This window comes from Peromyscus californicus, unplaced genomic scaffold (assembly GCF_007827085.1).
Source record: "Peromyscus californicus insignis strain IS unplaced genomic scaffold, ASM782708v3 Scaffold_21__1_contigs__length_65335640, whole genome shotgun sequence".
Lineage (NCBI taxonomy): Eukaryota > Metazoa > Chordata > Mammalia > Rodentia > Cricetidae > Peromyscus > Peromyscus californicus.
In genome coordinates this window covers 56,822,731-56,849,094 of record NW_026294514.1, presented here as the reverse complement: position 1 = coordinate 56,849,094, position 26,364 = coordinate 56,822,731, and the positions used below count along the sequence as shown (strand labels likewise).

Sequence of the window (26,364 nt, the reverse complement as noted above, 5' to 3'; positions counted from 1 at the left end):
TATTTTCATGCTCATTACCCAGCCAACATAAAAGGAAAAAGGAAAGTCATCATATATTAGGCACAGAAAGTACCCTTGAGTAGGAGGCAGGGCATGATGTTCATGACAAGAGCTTTGGTGTCCATCACTAGCTATACTCAAGGGTTCCTTGCTGTTGGTGGTTTAAAATCACAACCATTTCAATCAGGCTGCAAAACATTCCTGAAGTCTAACCTTAAGGACTATGTCCTCTGGTCTACTCACAGCAGATTGCTGGCTCATGTGGCAGGAAAGACATTAGTTTGCCTTCTGCAACTGACACTCTGTGGGAGCCAGCAGTGTAGAGGTCTGCCTTGCCAGCTTCACAGTTAACCCAAGCCAGGTTATTTTCTTCAGCATGGCTGTTAGGTGCCTCCTTGCTTCTAGGGATGGTGACTGGCCCACTACACCTGCCATTTACTTCAGTGAAGAACTACAAAGGGTCTTTTGTACATGGCAGAGAAATGTGTGGATCAGATTAAAAAAAGAAAAGAAAATCACAGTAGTATTTACAAATCTAACTAGGGCTACTTTAACAGAACTTGGGATAACTGCTATTATTATGTCTCAAATACTTGGGCTAAGGATGTTTGTAAAGGTCTGTGGTTAGGACACTGTAGAAACTTAAAACATGGGTCTTGAGGGGTTTAGGTACCTCCCACAGTGCCAAAGAGCTTAGCAGGAAGGAAAAGGATACCAAGTGAGCAACTCACATGGGCACCACTTATACATAATGACATGGGGTGGAACAGTCACTGGCATGGCTGCTGGATCACAGGGATGGGGACAGGGTGTGGGGAAAATGTTCTAACAAAGAAAGAAACCCATGCATAAATAGGCTTTAGTGGAGTAGTGCTGGCCACAAGCTGGGGACTAGTGTTCAAATGATTGGTGGGCAGTGAATGATTGCACACAGACAATTCTAAGCCTTGCACACAGACACTTCTCCTGTTTCAGAGGACACACATCTAGTACTATGCTTCTGGCTTTGATAACCTGTCTTGAACCTGGTTTGAAACTAGCTTAAAACTCAGAAAATTCTCTTGTTGGTAACTCTGGTCAGTTGAGAAGGGATGGCTGATAAAATGTGCCTAGGTGAGCACTCATCTAGCTGACCCCTCCCCTGCTCCTGTGAGATGGAACCTGTTCCTCAACTATAAACTGACAAAGTCCCACCTTGGGCATAGGTCCTGCCTCATTCTGGGATCTCCATGCTGCCTCTCCTGGATGGAGAGCATCCCTGGAGCCAAGGGGCCAGTGTGGAGGACAGTGGGTTGTAGAGCGCAAAACAAAGGGCAGGGTCTGAAAAGGCAAAGTCCCAGAAGAACCAAGATGGCCCTGCACCCAGCCTGGGTCAGTAGCACACAGCATCCAAACCACACAGTCCCAGGCTACTCTGCCTGCTGCTACATGGGGCCACAGGGCTGTCCTCTGGACCATGTTATGGGAGTTGCTTCTGGGGTGGACCCCTTGGCTGCCTGGCAGCATCCTGCTGAGTCTCATCCAGGCTAACAGTGTCCCCCAGGGCTTGAGAAATAACGCCGAGGAATCAAACTCCAAGGCTGCAAATGCTTCTGTTCCTCCTGCTTGCCTGGCAGCCTGGCTGGTGACAGCGACAGGAGGAAGCAGGGCACCCCCAGCTCTCTGGAGCCTTGCAGCGTATCACCTAGTCCTATTGCTTGCTCTTCGTCTCAGCTGCTGCCTGCTGTGGTCTTACTCCTGAGATCTTTGTAATCCGGCAAGAAGTGCCCTGCAGTTCTAAGCATAAAACCTACCCCCACCCTCCCCTCCTCCTCGGCACTACTGCTAGGACCAGGCACCACAGCAGACCCTGGTCCTCTCCTTGCAGCTGGCCTTTTGCCCCATTTTGGGAAGCCTGCCTCAGCTTGTCTTCCAGCCCAGGAACTTTCTCCTTTGGTGATCATGCTTTGAATTTTCGTTCTCCCAACAGCCTACACTTCCTCCTTCACTTCTACCTTTGTCCACAGTATCTCCCCTCTTCAAGGTCTCTCTAGCTGCCTGGCACGCACTGTCCTGTCTACTCCTGACCTAGTGTGCAGTCCACACTGGAAGCTTAGGATGGGCAGTGGTTTTGTAGATGTGAGACTAGCATCACAGTTTTAAGGGCACTATTTGCCGGGAACTCTCACGGTCAGTGTCCTTCGGACTGGCCAAGCTCCTGCAGGGGAGTCCCCTGCCTTCTGATTGAGGGTGAAGGTGAGCACACAAGGGGCCCAATAGGGGAGTGGGAGTGGGAGATAGACTTGGTGCAGATCAAGAACCCCCATCATTGGACCATGACCTGAAGTCAAAGTTTCAAGGCAGAGACCAACAAACCTAGATCTGTCCTTATCGCTACTGTCTGTAGTCCTGGATCAGTACAAAAGTCACTATCTCTGAGCTGCTGGGTTCTGTGGGGTAAGCCAAGTAGGCGATATAGGACACACATAGGGCCCCCCAGTTTGTCAATCCTACTTTTACTGGATAAAGACTCCAGTGGTGAGGCAGAATAGGTCTCTGTGAGCCAGAACATGGCCATGGGGTTTGACTGACAGGGCCAAGACAAAGCTTCCTAGTCTGCAACCAATGACTTCAGTGTGGTCAAGCCTGGGGCTCTCCAGGCCTCCTCTCATCCTTCCCCCCAGAGATCTCAGAAAGAAACTGCAAACAGGGCAAGCGCTGGGCACGCCTGGTCTCTAACAATCCCGAGCAGCTTCCAGAATTGACTGGAGCTCCAGGCTTCTCTGTACCCAGGGTCTTAGCAGGAGCCAACCTTCCTGTCTTGGCCAGCCACACAGTGGCCTCAGTTGCAGGGGCAAAGGGGTGGAAACATCACTTGCAGGAGATCAAACCTGGTAGGGATGTAAGGAAGGTCTCGAGTACCTAGAAGTTTCTTACTGTCCAGTTTCTGTCTGTTGAGAGGGTTTGTGCCATAGAGGAGTGTGTGGGCTTCCGAGTGCACTGTCTGCAGCTCTTCCAATGTGGCCTTGCGTCCGCGGATGCACTGTGGGGACACAAGGTAAGAACATGTGTGTCAGCTCAATCTCTACTTCAGCAAGGCCACTGCCCCAGAGGGAATGCGGATCGATTATGAGGATGGGTATATGACTATTAGATTACTGAAAAGCAGAAACAAAACAGTATACAACACAATATTTTAGGTGGCTTGCATTTTAATCATAGCTTTGAAAAACATTTAAAAGATAATTCTAGTTTTAAACATGTTACCCTTCACTGTCACACAAATGATTTCCAACAAATTATTATTTTGCTTTCTGAAACCAGGGTCTGGGCTTAAAATAGCAGAAGTGTCAGAGGTAGGGGAACTGCCTGAGCTCATTCTCAAGGGGACTCAAGCCACTGCTTCTAGTATCTCCTCAACACCAGCTCTCCATGTCCCTCCCTTGTGCATGGCTGACACACTGGAGTCTGTGCTTGCATTGGGAGGTGACTAGGAGTCCTATGCTCCTCTGCAGTTTGTAAGCTCATCAAACCAACTTTTGAGCTACTTCTAGATCTCTAGAAACTAGTAGATGAGTGCCTACTCTTTAGCTGAGGTAACCACTTAACTAGCTGGCCAGTGGGTTATGAAACAGACAAACATTTTATAGGGAAAGGGTTCCTTAGGGGTTAGGTGAAGAAAAAGTCCTCATCACTCAAGAAGCTGCTGACAGGGATCTGATCTCCCCTTCCTGACCATTTATCTGGTCTGGTAGGTGCTGGCCTACATGGTAAAGAAGTTAAACCAACATGGTGTGTGGCTCTGGTTCTGCAGGCTGGCAGAGGGGCTGGGGCCTACAGAGAAGAAAGATCTCTCTAGTTCAGACCATTCATGGGGTGAGTCCACCCACCAGCCCTCAATGGTACCCAGAGTGAGGTACAGTCCAGGCTCCAGTTTCAATGTCAGCGATTGGGAACCTATGGGACGTCAGAGCATCACCTACCTTACCTGACTTCTGTGTTGGACATCAGCTCTAATGACAAGGGCCTAGGACTCAGGCTACAAGTCAGACAACAGGAACCTTTGTGGATGTGTGCTTGCTCTCTTGGGCTGAATTAAGGAACAGCTCCTCTGCACCACAAGGGGCTGCCATGATGAGCTTCTCATGCTTGGGATTAGGGTACTTACATCTAGGGAGCTGGTCAGTGTGTTTTACTGTTGTCAATGGTTCTAAGCTCCATCTTCTCCCAGCTTACCTCTTGAGGCTTCTGCCAACTCTGCTCTGACCTCATTGCCTGACATCTAAGAACCCTCTGGCAGCCCTCACCTCCCCCTGACACTGGCCCAAATGTGGCAAATGTCTCTCACACCTCCACGGAGGCACAACAGAAGGTGAGGTGGGTGGCTGTCCTGCCTTCTCAGATGTTTGGACTCTCATCCCTGCTTTCTTGGCTGAGAATGCCTCCCAGTCCCTGCCTGAATATACTGTCCTGGGAGTGACAAGACATTAGTGAATGCTGGCAGCTGAAGGGTACCTCAGGGCAGCATCTGGATGGGCAGGATGGCAGGACGCAAGGCCAGCTGGAACAAGAGAGGAAAGAGGATTGTTCTCAGGGCTTGTGTACACAGGCCAATGCTGCCCCCCAGTGGCATAGCATTCTGGATAGATTCCCAAAGCAGGTGTCTGTAGCCTCACCTCACCCCTCACTGTTCACTTCCCACCCAGAGGTCATCAGAAGCAGGTGTGGGCCTGATAAGTGAGGTACAATTTGAATGGTAAAGGATACTGGGGCCATGTGAGCCCTGGGATGACCTAAACTCTGAATATTCCAGTGCATAGGGGAGGGCAGGTGGGCTCAGAGAGAGAAAACAGAAATAACTGCTGGTCTATGAGGCACTTGCTAGTGCCTTTGAAATTCCTTGTGCCCTATCCTATATTGATGTGCAGGATAACTTGAGGGAAAGACATGGAGGGGTTTTCTAGTTGAAAGAGGTCATAGCAGGCTCGCCTGGCAGGTACTGAAGGTAATCCTCTGGTGATGCCAGCCCTACTGCATAGATGGGGAAAGAAGGATCACCTGAGACTACCAGCTCCCAGGAACCAGCCTGCGCTACACAAATCCATCCTTCTTCCTCAGAGCTTAGTGCACAGGATCTGGGACCGCACACCTGCTGGGTCATGTGTGGGGAACCAGGAGAGGCTCAACATGGTCTTGACTGACCAGAGCCCTATTATGTGACCAGCTCTGTTGTGGCCAAATGTGGGGTGAACCCTGGACCCCACTGGCAGGCAGGCCAGACCTCCTGAGAGCAAGCATGGTAGCTGAACAAACTGAGGAGCAGTACTTAAGACAGACAGCCCTACTAGAGCCTTCCCACATAGCTCCCTGGGCAGAAGGCCTGGCAAAAAGGAACCAGAAGCAAAGCTAACCAGACTTGGGGGTTGAGGGGGAGAAGGTGCTTTCCATGCTGGCCACTGCCTCATGGAACCCAACATCTGAGGAAGGAAAGGTCCAAAGTTCTCCACACATCCTCAGAGAAGCTTTACGATGTTACATCAGAAGAACATGTCTTAATAAAGCTGCCAGGACTGATGGGACATGTAGGCTGATCTTCCCTCTGGATCCTTCCCTCACTGCATAAGTATGGATGCACACACTGGCCAGCCACAGAGCATGCTGGGAAGTAACTAGGAAGAAGGCAGGGACAGCCATGGGGAGGCAGCCTGGCACTGTGTAGAAGAAACAGAATCTTACGGAAGCAGTGTGGACTCTGCCATGGAAGCCCCCAAAGGCTCGTGGAAAGGAAGCTACATGCCCAATATGGTAGTGCTGGCACTGTGGGTCCTGTAAGAGGCAGGTCTGGCAGAAGGTGACTGGGAAACGGGGACTTCACCCTTGGGAGTTATTATGGTTCAGGCCTATATGACTAAATTAGTTCTCAAATGAACAGGTTGTCACAGGGAAAGGCCAGCCCACACAGCAGTCTCTTTTCTGTTTCTCTGTCAAGTTGTGGCTTAGTCAGGGGAGTCTCAGCAGATGCTGATACCTTGGTTTGGACCCTCCAGCTACCAGAACTGTGAGGTGGTAAACAGACCTCTTTGCTCTATTAAAGTACTAGCCTCAGGTATTCTATCACAACAAAAGAAAAGGTGCCAAGATGGCTTCTCAGAAGCCCACAGACAGTATGGATGGGGATGAGGAAACACAGGCAATGTTTCCTGGATTCTCTCCATCACTGTAACATGAAAACAGACTGGCAGACACTGTGAATAGAGCAGGCCGGAGGCCATGTCCAGGAACAAGCAAGGCAGTAGGTGTTCCTCTATCACCAGAGATAGGTCCCATACCTCACACTTGCCACGGAGGCCAGTCTCCTGCAGGCGGGACCAGATGCTCTGGATCCTCCCAGCATGCTCCGGGTGGCTGTTGGTGTTCCCACAGGTACACTGATGCTTCAACATCAACGTGTCATATACAAGGCCTGCAGTGGAACAGAGCTGAAGTCAGAGCAGTGCCCAGGGACAGCAGAAGAATTCCCAGAAGGGAAGAGAGCAGAGTTGGTTCTTGGTTCAAGTCCACCCTATCCTCTTTCCAAGCTGGTACATGAGGATCTAGATAAAAGCAGAGGGAGAGACCCAGCACTGGCCAACACTCCAGCTCAGAAAGACTGTGGCTGCACCGTGGGGCCAAGCTAGGGATTAAAAGGTGACAAGGGATCTGGGCGGCCTCTGGGCTACACTGAATGCTGGGAATGACAGGTGTGGCCCTTCAAGGCCTGTCTGCCTGGTCTGTTGGGTAGGCACTGTCCAAGGTTACCACATGGTCCAGGCCAGCATGAGCTTTGTGGCTTGCCAACAGGTAACTTCTAGAGCAGCAGCTGGACACAGGGTAAGAGGTGGTATGTATGGGTTCACTCAAGATGGACCCAACATTACAGAGGGAGCTGGACCTCGTATGTGAGATACACAAACACGCCTATCTGAAATGAGCAAGTACATGAACACAGCTTAGAAACTGCTGACCACAGAAGTGTGTCAGCCGTGACTGGCTTCACAGAGTGGCACAGACAGGAAGATCTCCTCTGAAGAGCCACAGAGGGCACTGCGCACTGCTTACATGCAAGCTGCCACCAAGGTTTCAGGACAGTTTCCCTATCTGAGCTTCAGTCCTTTGAGGACATGCTCATTTCAGCCAATGGTCAAGTGCTCATGGACAGAACACTTGCTGGGTTTTATGAGGTGCAGTTTTAATTTTTTTTGAAGTAATGTTAATTTCTAGATATTACTACTGAAACTTTTCCCTAAACAGGAAGTTTCCTTCTAAGAAAAACTTGGCTGTATTGCAGTGTTCTGCAAGACATTTTATAAGTCCTGTGAAGGATAAAGCCATTCTGTTTTCACATAGCTTTTCCTCATTAGGAAGAAATGTTAAATCAAAACACTATGAAGAAGCAACCTAGTTTCCCTGCTTGCACCACAGGGAGCTATTGGAAGAGGTGGTGTGACCATCTTGTGGGGACAGTTTTCTGTCCCTGCCTCCATGCAGCTGTGGTCCACACTTCGGCTAAGCTCGCTCCAGACCTCTGGACCTCTTAGGCACAAGTGGAGGTGCCACTGAGACATGATTTCCAGTCCACAGGGCAGAGGCAATGCCAGAGAGAGGTCCAGAGTTCATTCCAGGTCTGCTGTGCTGCAGAGCTCTCCACTAACCACGGTACAGGGCCCTGTGCTGGAACCTCATGGCAATCTGCTGTCCTAGGCTTGGGTTAGGGGAACACTTGCAGAAGATCAAGGCTGCTATTACTGACTAAGAATGGGAAGCTGGGAAGCTGGGATGCACCATGCTGGCACACAGGTGGGACTGCTTTCTGTAGGAAAAAGAGAAGGCACTTTTCTGAGCTTGTGGCCAGCTCCAAGAATAACAGCATCATGGTGTGCTCCCATGACTGAGTGTGGGTCTCAGACCTGGCATGGTGCTGGATGCTTGTCTCTGGACAGTGTGGCCTGGGTTCTTCCCAGATTCAGCTGCAGGCTGCTCCCCTAGCCTCTCATCAGTGGCTTGCTCTACAGTCTCAGATTGCCCCTGGCCCCTTGCCTCCCACTGTCCCCCTGTCCAGCAAGAGGCTACAAGTTACCTGTGGTGAACCTTGGTTTGGTGGGGGGCTCCTGGACTGACATGGGGAAGGTGGCAGATGCTGGGGAGGACTGTGCCCGAGACAGAGGTCTGTGGCTGCCAAATGACACAGGGATGCCAGCAGCCTCCATAGATGCCTGGTAGTTCCTTAGCTGGTGGATCCTCTGCTGCTCCAGCAGGAGAGCTTGCTGCAGGGCAGGAGAGAGGGCCATTAGTAGCAGAACATTTCCCACCAGTCTGTGACACTTATTACAGTCACCCCTAGCCACTGACAGGCCTTTCCACTGTGGGACTACTATCCATGGATTTATGCCTCCTAAAGGTGGGCCATGATCTGAGTGGGATCACTGAGAAGAAGGCATTTGGCACACTGGCCCTGCTTAAGAGGATGAGGGGACTTGCCATCTCAAAGGCCTACAAGGAGGTGTGGTCCAGGTGGGGCTTGGGAAGTGTTCTCTAAAAAGATGATGAGCAGTGGTGGAGGGGCTGGTATTGGACAGGGGTCAGATCCTTGGCTGAGAGAATCACTCTGGCCATAGTGAAAATGGGACCGTGAATACACACTGCCAGCCCTCCATAGGTTCTTCTGGTAGTGAAAGAGTGATTAATCTGTGAGCCAACTCAGCAAGAGAGCAAAGGCAGACACTGAAGGGCCAGCCTGATACCATCTAATGTGGTTCCGCCTTGGCCTCCAACCACTCTAGCAGTTCAAGCTAGGAAGGCCAGAACTGTGTGGGCCATAAAGTGACATGCTACTAAGGACTCAGGTGCCCAGGAGAGAGGACTGGGTTGACAAGGGTACACTGTGCGGGAGGAAGACTCTGGCTGGATATCTGTGAAGTATGGGATCACCACTCAGGGGATTAGCTGCCCTGAGGGATGTGGACCCCGATGGTGGAGTGAGGCAAAGATGAGGTTCCCAAGGTTGACCTGCCCAGAGGCTGCTCCTTCTGTAGTGAACAGAGGAAGCCACTTCCTACGGCCCCAGATAGATGAAAAAGGAAACCATGTCATCCCATGCCACTGCTGCATGTTAAAAAGGAAGTCCAACTCACCCCGCCCCACCCCAAACCTCGCCCCAAGTCCTATTTGATGGACAGATCTTATGGCCTTGGAGAATACACCCTCCTGAGAAGCAGGGTCCAGCCCTGAGCTGTGAGCAGAGGAGAGGACTTTGCCTAGATGCGGTAGTCTTCAGCAGACAGAAGGGGAGCTACAGACCTGAGAGCTACAGGAGGAGGAGGAGGGTCAGAAACACCCACACAGAAGCCCAAGGCCCAGAGCCTCCTCAGCTTGCATCAGACCATTAAGCAGCTGACTCTTCTGAGTTGAAGTCTCTGTGCACTTCCACAAACTCCTCTGTGCCCAAGGTCCCCATAAAGGAGCTTCACTGGCTCTCCAGAGAACACAGGAAGTAAGGACTCCTAAGGACTGTCTCATGCTTGGATCATCTGGTATCTACAAGACACCAGTTCCAAAAGCAGCTACTGAAATACTCTGACTTACATCTGTGTGGTAACAGAGCACTGTATTTCAATGAGGGCAAGCAGGTATTGGCTTCCTTTGAGGGTCTACTCCAGACACGACAAACATGTCCCCATGTCCCTTTGGGTCCATTAACCTGGGGCAGGAGACAGTCCTGGCCACTCATTTTCCTGAGTTCCTGGATCATAAGACCCATGGCATTCATCACCCTTTTAATTCTACTAGACTTTAAAGAGTGGTGGTATGTGATGGAAGCTAAGTATTCCCGGAATCAAATAGGGCCACCTTTGCTCGAGACCGAGGAAAGCCTCACAGAGCTGGGATCTGGGGACAGACTACGGGACCTATTCCCAGGGTAGATACTCAGGAGAATCTAAGCCACTCTCATGCTGCGGTTGCTGCCTAACTGTTTCAGGGACCCTAGGAGAATGGAAGTCAGCAGGTGTCTGCAGGAGGAGCCTTGCTGTTCTGGCATACCAAACACTATGGAGAAGCAGCGGTGGTAGGTACATCTGGAGTGTGACATGACTGAGGAGGGGCTTCAGAATCCTGGAGCCTAGCAAGCAGCAGTGTATGCCCTAGAATAGTACCAACGCATCAAGTACAGCTTCTTGGGAATACGAGAGTCCATGACTCTGGATCCCCTGGCTTACCTGTCACTTCTGAGGCAAAAGTAGCCTCCCTGGTGGTTTTCTGGCCTCTAATGCAGGGCTTTCCATGCCCTGTCCAAATGTCCCCAGTCTTTCTAGACAAGTGCCCGTTTACCTTTCACTCCAAATCAACAGCACTCACTGAGCGCCCTGTCTCTGGCAGTCTACTGTGCACTACACCCCAGACCTCACTGTGCTCTCTGAAGCTGAAGGATGGCCACCCAAACAGCAGTACCCAAGGTCCAGGCTGAGCAGACCCTGACTCTTTCCTTCATTTGTTTTTGAGACATGGTCTCACCATGTAGCCCTGGCTGGCCTGGAACTCATTATGTAGACCAGGCTAGCCTTACTCACAGAGATCGGTCTGATTGTCTCTCCAGTCCTAGGATTACAGGTATATACCACCACACCCAGTTCCTTTTTGACTAACACTTCCAGCCCCCTTGTTCCAGCTTTCGTAGTCAGGCTGAATCTCACAAACGCTTTCTTTGTTGTTACAATCTACAGCCTCCCGCACCTGAGTTTTTGTGTGGCCCATGTGCTCAAGAAGGTACATGAATATCTACAGAGGGCGGGTATCCAACCCGGGAAGGCAGGAAGATGGCCAAGGCCAGAACAGTGAGTGTCTGTGATTCAGAGGGCAAAAGGAAAAGCTGAGTCAGCTAGCTGTCTGCTCTCCTTATTCCACACCTGTCTGAAGAGCAGCTCTTGCTCAGTGGCTGGGCGCTGGCTGGGTTCCGCCTCTCGAGTGGGCTCTACCTCTTCCTCCTCACTCTCAATGGGCTCCTGCTTCACCTGGACACCAGCTAGGGAGGGCTCCTTCTGCCCAGGGAGCCGGTCTAGATAGGGCTCATCCAGCAAGGCCTGGTGTTCACGGAGCTCCTCCTCTGTCTCCTCAGGGTGGCTCTCAGGCTGCCGGGGTGGCTCGTTGGGTTTGGAGATCATCTGCTAGGCAGAGGAGACAAAAGAAGTTAGGACAGTCACGGGACTAGAAGAGGCTCCTCCACACTCCACCAGACAGGAATGCTCTACCAAGAACTTGTGTGACCCAGGGCCAGCAAGTACCATTTACCCACACGACATGGACCCTGGCATCATCTGAGGTGCACGGGAAGTGATGCTTGGGGTTAAAGCAGACAGGTACTAGGTGTCTGGTGTCTGTGCAGGGAGTCTGTGTGCCAGGACATTGAAACTAAGTCAGGCTGCAGGCTGCAGCTCATTGTGCAGGGGAGAGTAAAGGTGAACAGGAGAGAGGCCAGTGCCAGTCACACAACCACAGCTGCTGAGCGCTGCCCAGCAGGACATCCACGGCTGCAGGAGAAGGGCAACAGAGGCAGACATCCAGTTCCCTGTGCTGAGAAGCTAGTACAGGACTGGGAGGGACCAGCAGGAAGTTCTCAGAAGCTGCCTCACTAAAATCTTAGGGAAGCCCTACACTGAAAGGACCTGCAGGATGTACCATCAGTCTGGGGAAGAGTGCTGGTGGTACTCTGTCAGAGATGTGCCACGCTTCCCAGCTAATGTTTACAAAGGTACCACGGCCATGGAGGCAAGATTTCTCCAGTTTCATAGCCTACCCTGCCAGTGATCTTATTTTTAAAACCCCAAGGCACAAAGGCAGACAGGTGGAAGGAACAGACAGAGAGCCACTGGCCACAGGCACTGCTCCTTATAGGATGGACGAGCTCTGTGGGACATAGCATGGTGACAGTGGCACCTGTCCTGTACCTAAAGCAGTCTGAGTATACACATGTATACAGTGGGGTGGCTGGGTGAAATCCTAGATATGTTAGCTAGCACGGCTGAGATAATGTCATGTTGTATTCATGCAGATCAGCATACTGTGAATGGCCTCAATAAGGCTGGGTGAAGCCCACGTCAACTTAGTGAGCTGATGGGAAAGACTTGCAGGCAGACTTCAACAAAAGCACATTGTTAGGTGTTTGTTCTGCTTCACAGTTTGTGAGGTGCTGATGCCACCGTACTCCTGTGTACCTCAACTCCTACCTCTGGCACTGGGTGGGGGAAGGACAGGTGACACCATTCTGTCAAGCCGCACATCTTTCCTGCACCCTGCTCTCGCCAGCACCAAGTGCACTCTAACTGGGAATGTGAGGTGAACTGGGTGTGTGATGTCAGGTTTGTGAAGACTGCGCCCTGCAGGTCAGTGCTATGGCAAGGACAGAAGGGACAGAGCATCCTGAGATAACACAGAGGAAAGTCCCTAGAGAAGGTGGCTTCGGCTAGGGAGTCACAACAGACAGACAGATAGGCAGGCCCCAAGAGGAAAGAAGCAGGGAAGCTGGGTGGGTGGGGCTGGGAACAACTAGGGCCTGTAGAACAGGCTACCACTGCACAGGATGACACAGGTGTAAAGGGTGGGAATGGGGCTGTGAATGCAGAGACAGACCATGGGGACCAGCACATGGGAGAGGGCTCAAAGGACTTCCCTTTGGCCCAGCGAAAGGGGACACAGCCAGCCAGCCTTTACTCCAATACGTTTATGTGAACATCTGCGTCCAGTGACACCCCTCCCCCCACAATGGGTCTCTGTCCTATGTCCCCACAGTTGGCCCCTAACAACTTTTGTGCCCCTGTCTGGCTTGAACATGTCCTGTGTTCTGTTCGGTGTCATGGCCTGTGTTCTGTTCGGTCTCTTCAGTGTCCCTGTACCATCTAGGGTTTCTCAGAGTTCCAGTTCCAGTGTTCCACTGACAACATCCAACTTTCCTAGAGGCTGGAGTCTGTTGAGTTCATCTAGGCAACACTCAAAGTGACACATAAGGTAAAGGATGTCCCTTTAGAACCTTGGACAGGGGCCCCTGTTGGCTGGCTTTTCACCTCACTATCTGTGGCTGAGGATGGTGCCTCTAGAAAAGGTGGGTAGGTGTTCACATCAGTACATGCTTGCAGGGCTCTTCCATGCTATGCCCGATGTGGGAAGGCCTCGGGCTTCTTGCTTTTGGTTTCTTGTCCTCTCATATGTCAAATGGCCCCACTGCCAGGAGAGGCTTCCCTGCTTCCTCTCCACATTGGGTACAGGTTGCTGACAACTTGGGAGCTCCCTAGTGTCACACAGGCAGGTCTGCAGCCTTGGCAGGGGCCAGGCAGGCAGGAACTCTAGAGCAGGGAGCAAGGAGGCTCTCAAGGGGCCACAGCTTGGCTAGGCTTCCCTCCAGAGGGTGCCTATGAGGGATGTTGCCATGGCAAAAGGGGCCACTCAGAGCCCTGTCAATGATGCAGAACAGGCCCATGGCCTGCAGTGGGTGGGCCGCTCTACTCAGCACTGACGCAGATGCTGGTGTAACTAGTCTTCATGAGCCATAGTCACAAACAGGGATAATCTCTCTCTCTCTCTCTCTTTGAAAGTGAGCTCTGCTTCTTTGTGGCCACAGAGACTGGATGTTAATGCAGAGCTGGCTTTGGGAAGCAAACCTGGCCTCGGGCAATATGACAAGAGAAGCCAGCAGGGAGGCAAGCAGCAGCTCACCAACACGTCAGTTCCTGTTGTCCAGAGGCCTCGTGGACATCAGTGCCCTGTTTTATCAAGGGATGAGAGCACACAAAATACCATATCCAGAACAGCAGGATTAAAATACCAGACCAGAGTTCAGAGTCAGAAGCCCACTGGAAAGCACAAGGCATTTAAAAACTACTGGGTACTCTCATAAATAGACCACCCACAGGAGTCAAGTTCTCATATTCAAAAGAGAGTAAGACTCAGTGAGGCCAACACTCTGCCTCCACAAAGATTAAGTTATCTTGTAGGCCTAGCATTGCTGCAAGAATTGCTTTCAACAATGGGGAAGAGACACCTCATTACCCCTTTTCCATGGAAAGAGGAAGGCACATTTATGAGCACAGCTTCCCACTTTTTGAAATAAGGCTGTGGTGAGGTGGGTCTGGAGGCAGCAGTTTGCCTGCCAGGCTGAGCACTGCACTCATCCCTTAGCCAGCCTTCTTCCCCTGGAAGGTTTCTCCCCTTAACATGCTTTTATGAAGCACATTAATGTGGGCACGGCACTCATGTCAGGAGCAGATACCGTCAGGTACACTGGCTGCCACTCCAATCCCAAGGAGTCAAGAGGGAAGCTAGCTCAGCAGCCCTGTTTTGTCCCTTGGAAAATGGGAATGGGCACAAAAGCCTGCTGAAAACAAAATACTAGAATGAGTAACTGCTCTGTCACATCTTTGGAGCATTGGTACTTTATGATGGTGGCTGGACGCACAGTGGGCAGTGAGCCCAGCTGTGGTCTCCACTGTGTCAAGAAGGGAGTACATGGCCCTCAGGGAGCAAGCTTCTCACAGAGCAGGGCAGGAATGCTGGTACCAGATAGTACAGAGCACACCACTGTCTTCCTGGGTGTCCCAGGAAAACATTGTATAAACATTTCAATCAACTGTCATTTGCTATCACAAATCAATCACGTAACAAACCCCAGTGAGATATATGTCACACGTGAATGGGTGTTTCCTGTCTTCAAACCTCCTACCACACCACTCAGGTAGTGACATAATGAAATTAATAAGCCTAGGCTGGCATTAGAGAGATGGATATGAAAGTGCTTTTGACACTTGGGAGTATAGACACTTGGAAGGAGCACTCCCAGCAAATGCCTTTCCTGTGTAAATGACAGGATGTCTGGAGTCCCCAAATTCTAACATATTCAGAGTGCTGGGCAAAAGGGCTGTGGGCTAAAGGACTTGGGGCTGGGGAACTGATATTATTGTGCCTGAAAAGCAGGAGGAGCTTGGCTGAGCCTATGCTGGACATGTGGTCTGCAGCAACTTCCTCGGGAAACCAGCTCAATCCTGGACCTCTCAGCTTGCAGCAGAGATCAAGGTGGGATGGGTGTAGACAGGAGCCATTCCTCTATCCTGGGAATATGTGAAATCAGGCCTCTGATTCACTGGGGGGCTCTCTAGACCCCTTTAGATCGGAGATCCCTCTGCACAGGCACTCATCTTCTGGTACAGGCTCTCATCCCTGATCCTTTCTCACCTTCCATTGGGAACCCACAGAAGGCTTGGACCCGAGGACAGGCAGAGGACCAGTGATAGAGTACCTTCATCTCAGTCCTTTCTCATTTTGTTTCCTGTGGCCAAATCAACATCTAAAAATATTAAATAGAAAATTCTAGAAACAAACAATGTCTAAGTGTTAAGCTGCACACCATTCTGTTTAATATCATGAAACCTTGCACTAACCTACTCCATCCCACGAGGATGGGCCCCCATCCTAGTGCATACATGCTGTATGTACCACACTCACAGCTGGTTAGTAGCCACCTGGATTCTCAGTTTGGCTGTTATTCACAGGACTCTGTACTGCCCGGTTTCAAGCACCTTCTTAGTATTCTGCAATGTATCCCACCCCAGATAGTGAGAATAAGCGTAACTCATAAGCCTAAAATCCACACTTTTAAACTAAACAGCTCAGTAGTTTTCAGACCTCTATGACCATCACTAAAACCTAACTTGGGAACATTTTCATTATGTCTAAACATACATAAATGCTATACCCACTGACAGTTGTTCCTATTTCCCTACAAGCTGTAGCTCTTAACAACCACTAAGTTAATTCATGGCTCTAAGGCAGGAGTTCTCATCCTGTGGGTCAGAACTCCTTTGTGAGTTGAATGACCCTTTCACAGGGGTTGCATATCAGATATTTGCATTACGATTCGTAACAGTAGCAAAATTACAGTTAGGGAGTAGCAATGAATTAATTTTATAGTTTGGGGGGTCACCACAATATGGGAAACTGTATTAAAGGGTTACAACATTAGGAAGGTAGAACTGCTGGTCTAAGGCTTGGCCATGTTTTCGGGTCTATACATGCTGCAGGACCCCATGACAAGAGAGGTGTGTTCTGTCATCTGTCACCACAGGATAAACCCTGGGGATGTTCCAGCCACCATTTGGCTGCTATGAGCAGTACAGATGAGGTGTGTGGGGAGGTGTTTGTAAGACATTTCCATTTCTCTTGGAGGACAGCTGCTGGGCTGTTTGCAACGCACTCACTCATCTGAGTTGATACTAAAGCTCCCCGACCGACACATTTGATGGGAACATATTAAGCCCCTCCACTTCTCTATGGGCCGGCACCACAGCACTAACTTTTCCCATGGCCTCCGCCTGTAGATGGAGCTGAGAGGCTCCGGACAATCCGTGAGCACACGGACCTCTACAGGCTGCCTGCTCCCAAGCTGCCTCTGATGATGTAACTCCCACACTTAAGCAACTGCAGGTGCCAGGTGACTTGAAAAATACGCTTCAGGGACTCGATACCACTGTAAAGTTGTGGGCCTGGGGGTCAGGGTTTGCTTAAAGATCTGCTTGGCAAATGACTTTAGAAAATCCCTAAAAGGAACTGCCTACGTGGACTGCCTACACAGTGCAGTAGGGGCTTCTTGCAAGGAGGTGGCCCACTGTACCTACACATGTAGATGGGCCGTGAGGAAGGCTGTGACATCTGCATAGCAGCTCCACACAACAGCACACCTCCCTAGGCTCTGGACCACTCAGCACAGCAGGGGCTTCGTGTCCTCCCTTCCCCGTTTTGGCCACTCAAGGTGAGCAGAGGAGCAGAGGCTGAGGAAGACAGAACAGCCTATGGCATCCGGCTCTGGGGGAGCGACCCCAGAGGGCAGCCGGGCAGACCCACCTTGCTGAGGTGCAGCTGCTGCTGCTGGAACTGCTGCTTGTGCTTCTCCAGAAACTGCTGGTGCTGCTGCTGGATCACCAGGTGCTGCAGGGCCTGTGCGTTCTGCGGCAGGGGCGCTGACTGCGTGCGCCCCAGGGGGCGGTGCTGCCGCAGCTTGTGAATGGATGGGGACACCCTGTCCGCACCAACCAGGGACTGTGTGTGGAGGGGCAATGCCCCCAGGCCTGAAAGATACCAGTCTGAAGATAATATGGAGGAAAAAAAAACAGCAGAGGGGAAGAGGAAGAAGAGAGGGGAGAGATGCTGTTGAGTAACCAGTGGAGAAAATGACAAGGTGCCGTCTATGAAACATGACTGTCTCAAACAGGCCCAACTCTGGCTAGAGGATGTAAGCCCAGGCTTCAAGGGGGCAGAGTGTAATTTGAAAGCAAGGCCACCTGAAGATCCCATTGATGCAGTCTTCAGGATCTCTGCCTAAGGAGCACTCCAGAGGGTGTGGCAAAGCCTAGGAACAGCAGCCTGCCACCTCTCACAGGTATTCCTGAGGATGGCTGTTCTAGCTCCCCCACATACCCAGTTACCAGAGAGAAGAACCGTTTGCAGCTGACCTGCCAAAACCCAGAGACAAACTGAGAGCGAGACCCTGTCACCATCAGACACCCAGGCACTGTCAAGACCTTGAGCTTCAGTGGACTCCACCACAGGAGACTTCACTTTGTAGCAAACGCAGAGGCACTGGGAGAGGACGGAAGGGTGGCATGGGGAAGGCCGTGAGAGCGGGACTGCATAGAGAGCAGGCAAGTGCACTGACAAGCACAGCATGCAGATGGTGCAGAGCAGCTGAAGGACGGGGGACAGACATGCGCCAAAGCAGCAGAAGGACGTAGAGAAGACTGTTTGCTTCCACACACTTCCTCTGGCTAGAGTGCCCGGGAGGAGGACCGTGGTGCAAGGCTGGAGCCTGTGCTGAGAGCCGGTACCTTTGCCAGTGGGTACTGTGCTTCGACAGTGCTCTGAGATGAGCAGCTATGGCCACATAAGTAGTGGGGTGCTGTACTACGACTTGGGCTTGAATGCTCACGGGTTTGGGTACTACACGCACTGTCATTTATCATTGCTCTAGACAATGGGGAACTTGGGCCACTAAAGACAGCTATGGCTGAGCAGAAGAAACCTTGTTCAGGAAAACAGAAGAAACCCAATGAGACACAGCATCAGGACACATGACACAGAGGAAAGGGGCACTAGGAAGAATGGGAGTAACAGCTTAGGGAGAGTGTGGAGACTGAAGGTGATTCAAACACAGGCCTGGCATCCCAGCACTTAGAAAACTGAGGCAGGAGAATCGGGGTTCAAAGCAAGATTTAGTATCAAAGGACCAAGTAAGTAAACAGACAAACCAAAACCCAAAACACCAATCCAACCCAAAAGGAACAGCTTCAACCAGGAGATCAACACAGACCAGGCTGCTGGGTGTCAGATGCTGCCTACGGGAACTGAGTCTTCCCACTTCGTCACTCTGTGCTAGCATCTCACAAACACACAGGAAGGGGCCTGAGCATAATGAACCACCTATGGTCACTGGGACACTGTTCTCCAGAGTTGTGGCAAGGGTGTCCATTCTGTCTCAGAGGATACCAGCAGCCAGAAATGCTGTTCCTGTCCAGATCACTGGCTTGGGAGGGCCAAGCACACACTGGAGATGAAAAAGCACAAGGCAGGAACACAATACCAAGCGCTACAGACTGACTCACACCAGCAGGTGGGGAGACTCCAAATACCAGGGAGAGGCTGACCCAGGGGAACACTGGAACACAACAGGCCAGTCCGAGGGCTGCTCTGGCTGGGATTCTAAGTAAAGCAATAACTGTGAGGAAGTCACCCACAGACTTAAGGATGGTATAGAGCTGGGCAAGGCCACCAATAGGTAGGGTTTTGTGTCTCATGGGAAACAGTCCACATTTGTCATTTCTGAAACAGTCTCTTCATAGCACATTCACTAGGCAAACAGCACGCGTTTCCTATTGCTCTTTAACTTGTATTTTTCTAAATGTAATCATCCTCAAGCAAGAACAGAATCAGGGGTCTGCCCAGGTCAATTCTAAACTTCATGCACTTGCTTCCTTGAGCTGCAGGGAAGCTTGTTGGAACGAGAGCAGGAGGCTAAACTGAGGAGCACTGGCATTGACTTCTACTCCTTGGTCAGCTTTCTAAGCAGGACATAGTTCCTTGCCAGAGATGAGGTAGCTATCACATAACAGGGACACAGAGTTACTACCTTTGTATGGGCTCGGGCGTTCTTTCTAGCATTCTCTAAAAGCTACATGAGGCCAAGGAGGCTGACCTAACTGCCCAGAGACCTGGCTGTGGTTCTTACCTGTGACAAGGGGCGTCTGGGTGGGTGCCTGCTCCAGCAGGACCATATGCTGTAGGAGGGGGTTGTGAGCTGCTCCACCGTCCCGCTCCAGGGGTGAGGTGCTCAGGTAAGGGGTGAGGTGAGTGCCAGGGAAGAGGGAGATCCGCTGCTGGAGGGCTGGGAGAGCAAGTCTCTCAGCATCCTGCTGGCCTGCTGCACCCTGAAAGGCACAACCGGGATATTCTTCAGGCTGTGGGGACTAAGGCAGACAACCACCCCATGTCATACCGACCCATGGAGGCCAACGTACACTTACGGCGGCAGGACCGGTGGCAGGAAGCCCCAAGGTGATGTTGGGTAAGGATGGCGATGTGTACAGAGGGAGTGGGGCGACTGAGCCTTCTCGAGTCACAAGTCTATGTGCCAAGCTCGTCTGTAGACAGAAGACATCGTGACTGTCAGAGTCTGCCACAGATGTTTCAACACAAGCAGTGCATCCAGGACTGCTGCGGGGGGTGGGTGGGGGGGCATTACAATATAAAGTGCCAACCTGTAGCGACCTGGCACAAAAACAGGCTGCAGAGATGGTGGCCTCCAGGCGAGTGTAAGCATGTCACAGGTACAGAATCAGTGTTCCCATTCCTGAGTATTCCCCCTCCAAATGAGCTCTTGCTACCTTGTTTATTTTTATTCAGTTTGCCTACTTACCACAAAACTATGGGTAGGAGATTTAGGACAATGCATTTAAAAATATTTTTGTGGTTACAATTTTTCTAAGAATGACATCAAAAGCAGAAACCAAGGAGAAAAGTTATTAGTGAACAGGAAAAATCATGTTCTTATATAAGAAGTAGATACTGTTGACAACTATCTGTAATCTACAGGAAAAGCAAAAGACTAAAATAAAAAGAACCTGTCAATCAAAGACCAATTAACATGAGAGCAGAACTCAATAAAGACAATGACAAAAGAACCCATATTAAGGGAAGGGAAGTGAAAAAAAAAAAAAAAAGCTCAACTTTATCAGTAACCAAAAACCGTATTTACCAAGTCATCTAACTGGCAGACTTCCTAAAAGCTCAGAAAAGCTGAAACACATGGCCATGGGATTATAAACGGCTGTACTTACTGCAGACTGACTTGGCAATCTGCGTTTGGAAGCCTTAAAAAAGGTGAATTGTTCTTGATTGTGAGGCTCCACTCTGAGGATGCAGTGGTTAAGAAACAGTTCTAAGGAAATGGCTCTCAAGCACAGGAAGACAGCCACAGGGCCATTTAAGCAGTCACATGATGGCAGCAGTATGTGGCTTCAACCATGCTAGTTATAGTTAAGACACAGGGACTTGTGCATGTCAGCACACAGGTCAGGAACGGGCCTGATAACAATGATGGCTGCTCCTTCTGTTTATTGGTCATTATTACTGTCATCATTGTTAGTGTTAAGTGGTAGAGGGAGGCTTAGGGCTAGATTTATTGTTAGAGTTAGAGTTGGCCTTGGGTTTAGGGACAGAGCTAAGTTTAGGGTTAGGATTGTGGATAGGGTTAGGTTACAACTTGGCATAGTCAGTGCAGGAGCTACAATTAGTGTTAGAACTAGGGCTTAGGATAGTTTTAGACCTAGTTGTAGAGTTTGGGCTGGAGGCAGGGTTATAGTTTCATTTAGGGCTAGTGTATGAGCGAGGATTAAGTTTAGGGTAAGTGCTAGGGCTTGGGTTAGTATTCATGTTACGTCTACAGTTATAGCCAGTGTTAGGTTTAGGGTTAGGGGTAGGTTTAGTGCTAAAGTTGAATTAGGGCTATGTTTAGAGTTAAGACCAGGGTTAGCACCAGTCAGTATTTGGGTTAGGTGTAGAGCTTTAGCGTAGTGTTGGGTTCAGGTTGAGGTTTTAGGTTTAGCATAGGGTTAAGATTTTGGGTACGGCTGGGGCTAGGTTATAGTTAGTACTAGGGTTAGGTTTATGGTTAATGCTAGAGTGAACACAGAGTGTTATATCTAGGATTGTAGCCAAGGTTAGTTTTATACTATTTCTGCCTGGGGTGGGGGTGGGACAGGTCCAACTGTCTGGAGTACTCCAGTATGTCCCTATCAATCTTTGCAGGTACATGGATAGGCCCTGCTCAGAAGGACTGTGTTTTATCTCTACCATCCCTACACGCTGGACACCTTCCATGCACACCCAATGAGCAAACAAACGAGACTACAGGATGCTGGTTCCTGGCCTGAGGCAGGTATACGTAGACATCATGTGGTGTTTACCATGAATAGGCAATCTCATTATCTCCTAGTTCTTCTAGTGTACTATGTAATTAAGGCTGGGAAACAGTCTTAGCACAGTAAAACTTCATTCCCAGGACAAAAAAAAGTACATAAGCTTAATTGATGAACAATGGTCACTTGTCTGCATCCCTGGCCAGACAATAATTTCTTCCTTCCTGCAAAGGGACAGGTGGCCACTTTCCTAGGGTTCATGTCAGAGACCCTGACTTACGTGATTGACAGGAGGCAGGAAGGATAGCTGCCTTCTATGTGCACTTGGCCCAGAGCAAGGACTCTAGCCACCATGAGGTTTGCTAACAAAGTTCATGCATACACAACGTAAGTAATCATCAAAGGGCTGTGTGTGTGTACATGCATACTGTGCATGTGTCAAAGTAAAAGTACTTTTAGATCTCACGTCAGGGAAGATGTTTTAGCTGTCATGGAGAGCAGGGCTGCACTGTAATGTAATAAGCTGAGAACAAATGAGCAGAGCTAATGTTTACAAAGGTATAGTTGAACTCACAGAGATCCATCTGCCTCTGCCTCCCAAGTGCTGGGATTAAAGGTGTGTGCCACCACTGCCCGGCGGTAAAGTTTCTTTTAGCACTCAGGTGGCTGCTTGGCTGTTTTACTTGTGGAACTAAAGCAACTTGCTTGGTTATGTTCAATTGCTCACACAGAACATGGGTATTTGTGTGGGGAGCACACTGAGGGCTTGTAGAAAGATCCCCTCAGAGCTCCGTCCACTTCAGGGTGGGCTTGTTAGTTTCCTGGGAGTTCTGTGGTTCCTTTGTAAATCAGGGCCAGTGGTCAGAACCTGTGCATACCTTGCAGGAGTGTGAGCACATGCAGTTTGTAATGAGAGGTGTGTTAGCTACCAGCACTTCTGCAGAGAGAGGCCTTTGGGATACAGCTGAGGTTTCCCAAGGACCCCACCAGGCATAGCTCATACATGAGAAGCCCTCAGCCACAGCTCATTCAATTCTAGTATCTGAAATTCAAAAGGGATGTTCACATGTGATTCAGTACTCAAACGTCAGCTCTGCCTGTGACAATGACAGCCTGATGAGAAACAGTGGCAATCTTACTGTTCTTGGGGATGCTCCGTATGCTCTACTGATTTGTGGTGGCTCAATTTACATATTTAGGCTTTATAAAGATTAACACACAACTTAAGCCAGAGCAGTGGTGCTCCACCGAAATGAGGAGCTGTTACACTACTGTGATGCATCTAACTGCCCACATCACATATGTATGGGGGCCCACGACCAACAAGAGGGAAGCAGAGTTAACATCCGAGGGCAGGAAGCAGTTTTGTGGTTGTGCTCTGAGACTAATTACAGGTAGGTCTCAGCCATGACCTCAGTCCTACAGAAAGACTGTTAAGACTTCTAACAACCCAAGAAGTACTGAACTGGAAGACTAAAGAATACAAGCGATGAGAGAATGAAGTGTAAAGTAAAAGGGACCTAGGCGCAACCGAGTGACCCTCACTTCTTGCGTGACCCTCACTTCTAACTCTGTAGACATAAAGGAACTAGACATCTGAAATGAAAATGCTAAGCGCTGGACCTATGCATCTCCTTAGGCTATCAGCTCTTTGGAAGGGCAAGACTTGCTCCTAAACCGTCAGGGAAGTCAGTAACCACATTACTAATGACTGACTCCTGTAAGCTAGGCGCTCCTAAGAAACTTCCCAGCCACTACACGCACACAGCAGCTCTGGCTCAATTCAAGAGGCTGTTTCAGGGCGTTCTATTCCACTCTGGCCTGTAGCAGGCCACTGGGACAGTTTGAGCTCTCCTCTGTTTCCCCCACAGCCTGGTCAGGGCCTGCCTTCCTCACCTACGGGAAACTCGGAGAGCGGCCCTCTCTGCTGCTGTATCCTGGGCCGGGCATGAGGGTCAGGATGACTGTGGAGTAATGGGAAGTATGGATTAAGTACAGATGCAGGGACCTACTGTTCTAGAAAGGTACCTTGGACCTGCCTTCTCATTTTTGATCCTTCCCTTTCTCCCACATTAGTGTCCACCAGCAATGTTTGTTTTGTTGGCTGCGGTAATTTTTGTCTTTCTCCAATGTCTTTTCCACTCCACAACCATTCTCACATGCTGCTGCTCGCCCCCCCCCCCCCCCCCCCCCCCCCCCCCCCCCGTGCCTCTGCACACAGTGTGTGTGAGACAGATCTGGGGAGGATCAAGGAAAGGGCAGGTTGGAAGCTCTCAATATGGTGGGACTGAGGTCCTCACGGTTCAGGAAGACCAGGATGAGGAGAATGGGGGAGTAATGCCTGGAAGGCCCTCCCCAGGGTACTCCCATGCTTTGGTCCTCACTGGTAAGTCAGGCACAAGGCAGGAACTGGTGGGAATGCTTGACCTATATGAGTCTGTGACTGACCCACCTCAGCTGGAGCGCTGGGCACGGTAGGTGCGATGCCATTTTCAGTGCTGACGTTGCCAGAGCTGCTATTGGGAGAGCTGGGACCGGAGCCAGGGGCACTGCTGCACGCGGAGTCTGCAGATGAGAGACAGCAGTTGGGGTTGGGCACTGGAGAGACACAGAGGGCCCTACCGCTTCCCTGGGTTTCTGCTTCCTAGCCCACTGGCACACGGAACAGGGCAGGATTTCAAAGCAGGGATGGTCACACGGTTCCCTTGGTCTTGGCTTACTGCTGACCTCCCATGAGCCTCCCAAAGCTGAAGCTCTGTGTATGCATGGCTGAGCCCTTCAGAATGTGCACATTACCCATTCCATAGTTCTTCTGAATTTCAAAATGGTTTGAAACATCAGAAAGGTAAGCCCTTAAACACTTATTAATATTCAGAAAACAGACCAGTGAACACAAAGGCCCAGTGTTTTTTTTTTTTTTAATAACAGCAAAAGGTCAAATTCATTGTCTCTCTAAAAACAATTTCAAACTAAACCAACCTACTATGACTGCTCAGTTTACATGCGATCTTCTTACTTTACTTATGAACCACCTAGGGCCAGGACACACAGGCAGTGGCTTCTGCAGCTCACCAATGCCGTTTGAAATCACACAAAGTCTTAACAGATATTTATTTACATGTCTGGGGCTTGACTCTGATCAGTGGGCCAGGCACAATGCTCTTCACACCCATGGGCTGGCTGCTGCTATCTCCAACCACACAGAGTGGGTGGCTACTTTCTATGCTCAGGGGCAGATACTGAGCTTTTGATGTCTGGCTCAGGGGTGCTTTGACAATGGCACCATCTGGTTAACACTTCTTAAAGACACGAACTGCTTTCCTGAAAAGTCCAGGTATCTGTCCATCATCAACAGCACTCTGAGATCAGAGTCTAGTCCCAAATTTAGACACAGTGGGCCACCGAAGGGGTTCAGAGACACCCTTCCTTAACAGAGCACAGCCACTCACCCACCCAGCTAACAGGGCTCCTGCACAGCTGATTCTGAAATTTGTCTAGAAGTATAGTGCTGCGAGACAGAGGAGGAGAGGACTGGAGCAAACATGTCACAGCCTTCCAGAGCTAGCAGGAGCTTGGCCTGAGTTCTAAAGAGGGCACCCTTTCACCCTACTCACAAGAGGAAGCTGTCCATAGTGACTTCACTTGCCCTGGACTTAAGTATGCTAGGGCAAAGATATCCTCACATTCATCTTGGCAGACAGGGAACGCTTGGTCCTCTTGGAGGGGCTCATCCACCAGTAACTTGAGGTCACCTCTCACCCTCTAGCAGCTGCCTACACCCTACCTCCACTCTAGAACTCTGTATCCAGTACTGTGGTAAGAACCATGCCACAGACATTGACCGTGAGCACAGGACTCAGTCTATCCCTGTCCCTCTTGTCCAAATGCCAACTAGTTTATTTTGGTGTGCTTGTACTTCCCTGAAGTGTACCAGCTGGGAGCTCCAGAGCCTAGCTGGACCGCAGAGGTGCTTCCATTTTACTTCTTAGCACTCACGCTTGGCTCAGCTCTGGATCTCTACCCTGGGACTACGCTCCCTGCTGTTTCAGCCTGTCTCTGGCTGCAGCAAGTCCTCCTTAGGCACATACTCCTGGGGGTATGCAGATAAACACTCTCACCTACATGCTGCACTGTAGGGCAATAAAGTATGGGTATGCTTTATGATTTTTACTTTTAGCAAACTGATGTTTTAGTACTCTATTCATTCTGGTTCTAGGAATCTGTCTACAGAAATGCACATAATGCATGGCTTTCTGTGTTATTTACATTAGCAAAATGAGGGTGTCAAAAGTCCCTGCAACAGTTATTAAGTGAGGAGGAGATATGGTTGTCCAGTAAGAGGTCCACGCTCACTGTGGGGTGAGCACATGCACATACTGAAGAGCATGGGAGAAGCAGGTTCAGTGTGAACCCTGATCAGGCAGCAGCGGTGCTTCTTCCTGTTCCTCAACCAGCGTGGACTTCATTCCAGCCAGGAGGAGCAGCAGCGTGCGAACCTGCTGTGCCCCCTGGCCCATCTCAGGACCTCCACGCAGGGTGTAGGCCTCTCCTGCCCCAGACCTTTGGTGTTCCCTTGTTCTACCTGAAGCAACCCTAGCTAGAGTCCCCTTCTGTCCGCTGCCTGAAAACAGCCCTAACTGGGGCACCTTTCCTGTTGCAGCTGCCCAGGTGGCTACAGTGGCCTGGGCAGCACAGTCTACTCCCCAATTTCACTCATCCATCAGGCTGTAGCCCAGACCCCACCTTCCTCTCCACAGCTTTACACAGCCAGCATGGCTTCTACTGACCTTGCCCTAGGCTTCAGTGCAGACTCCCATCTAACCGAGTTCAGCAATGACCATGACAATTCAGTGCTGTCGTGCTGGCTCCCCAGGCCATCTCCCTGGGCTCATCTTAGACAGCA

The 26,364-nt window shown here is 50.4% G+C and overlaps 1 protein-coding gene across 12 annotated transcripts in view; it reads right to left on the bottom strand.

Moving 5' to 3' along the window:
• The window catches only part of Hdac4 (histone deacetylase 4), a 271,390-nt gene that overhangs the window by 41,085 nt on the left and 203,941 nt on the right, over positions 1 to 26,364 (bottom strand). For 5 of the 12 annotated variants that reach the window (XM_052750393.1, XM_052750403.1, XM_052750392.1 and 2 more), the window contains 8 exons: positions 23,914 to 24,026; positions 19,563 to 19,685; positions 19,274 to 19,472; positions 16,897 to 17,135; positions 10,920 to 11,177; positions 8,096 to 8,282; positions 6,309 to 6,442; positions 2,902 to 3,022 (listed from right to left, as the gene is read on the bottom strand). In XM_052750393.1, the coding sequence (XP_052606353.1) occupies positions 2,902 to 3,022; positions 6,309 to 6,442; positions 8,096 to 8,282; positions 10,920 to 11,177; positions 16,897 to 17,135; positions 19,274 to 19,472; positions 19,563 to 19,685; positions 23,914 to 24,026 (1,374 nt within the window). The remainder of the gene's footprint in view (positions 1 to 2,901; positions 3,023 to 6,308; positions 6,443 to 8,095; positions 8,283 to 10,919; positions 11,178 to 16,896; positions 17,136 to 19,273; positions 19,473 to 19,562; positions 19,686 to 23,913; positions 24,027 to 26,364) is intronic. The other 7 variants (XM_052750398.1, XM_052750394.1, XM_052750397.1 and 4 more) reach the window with 7 other exon arrangements.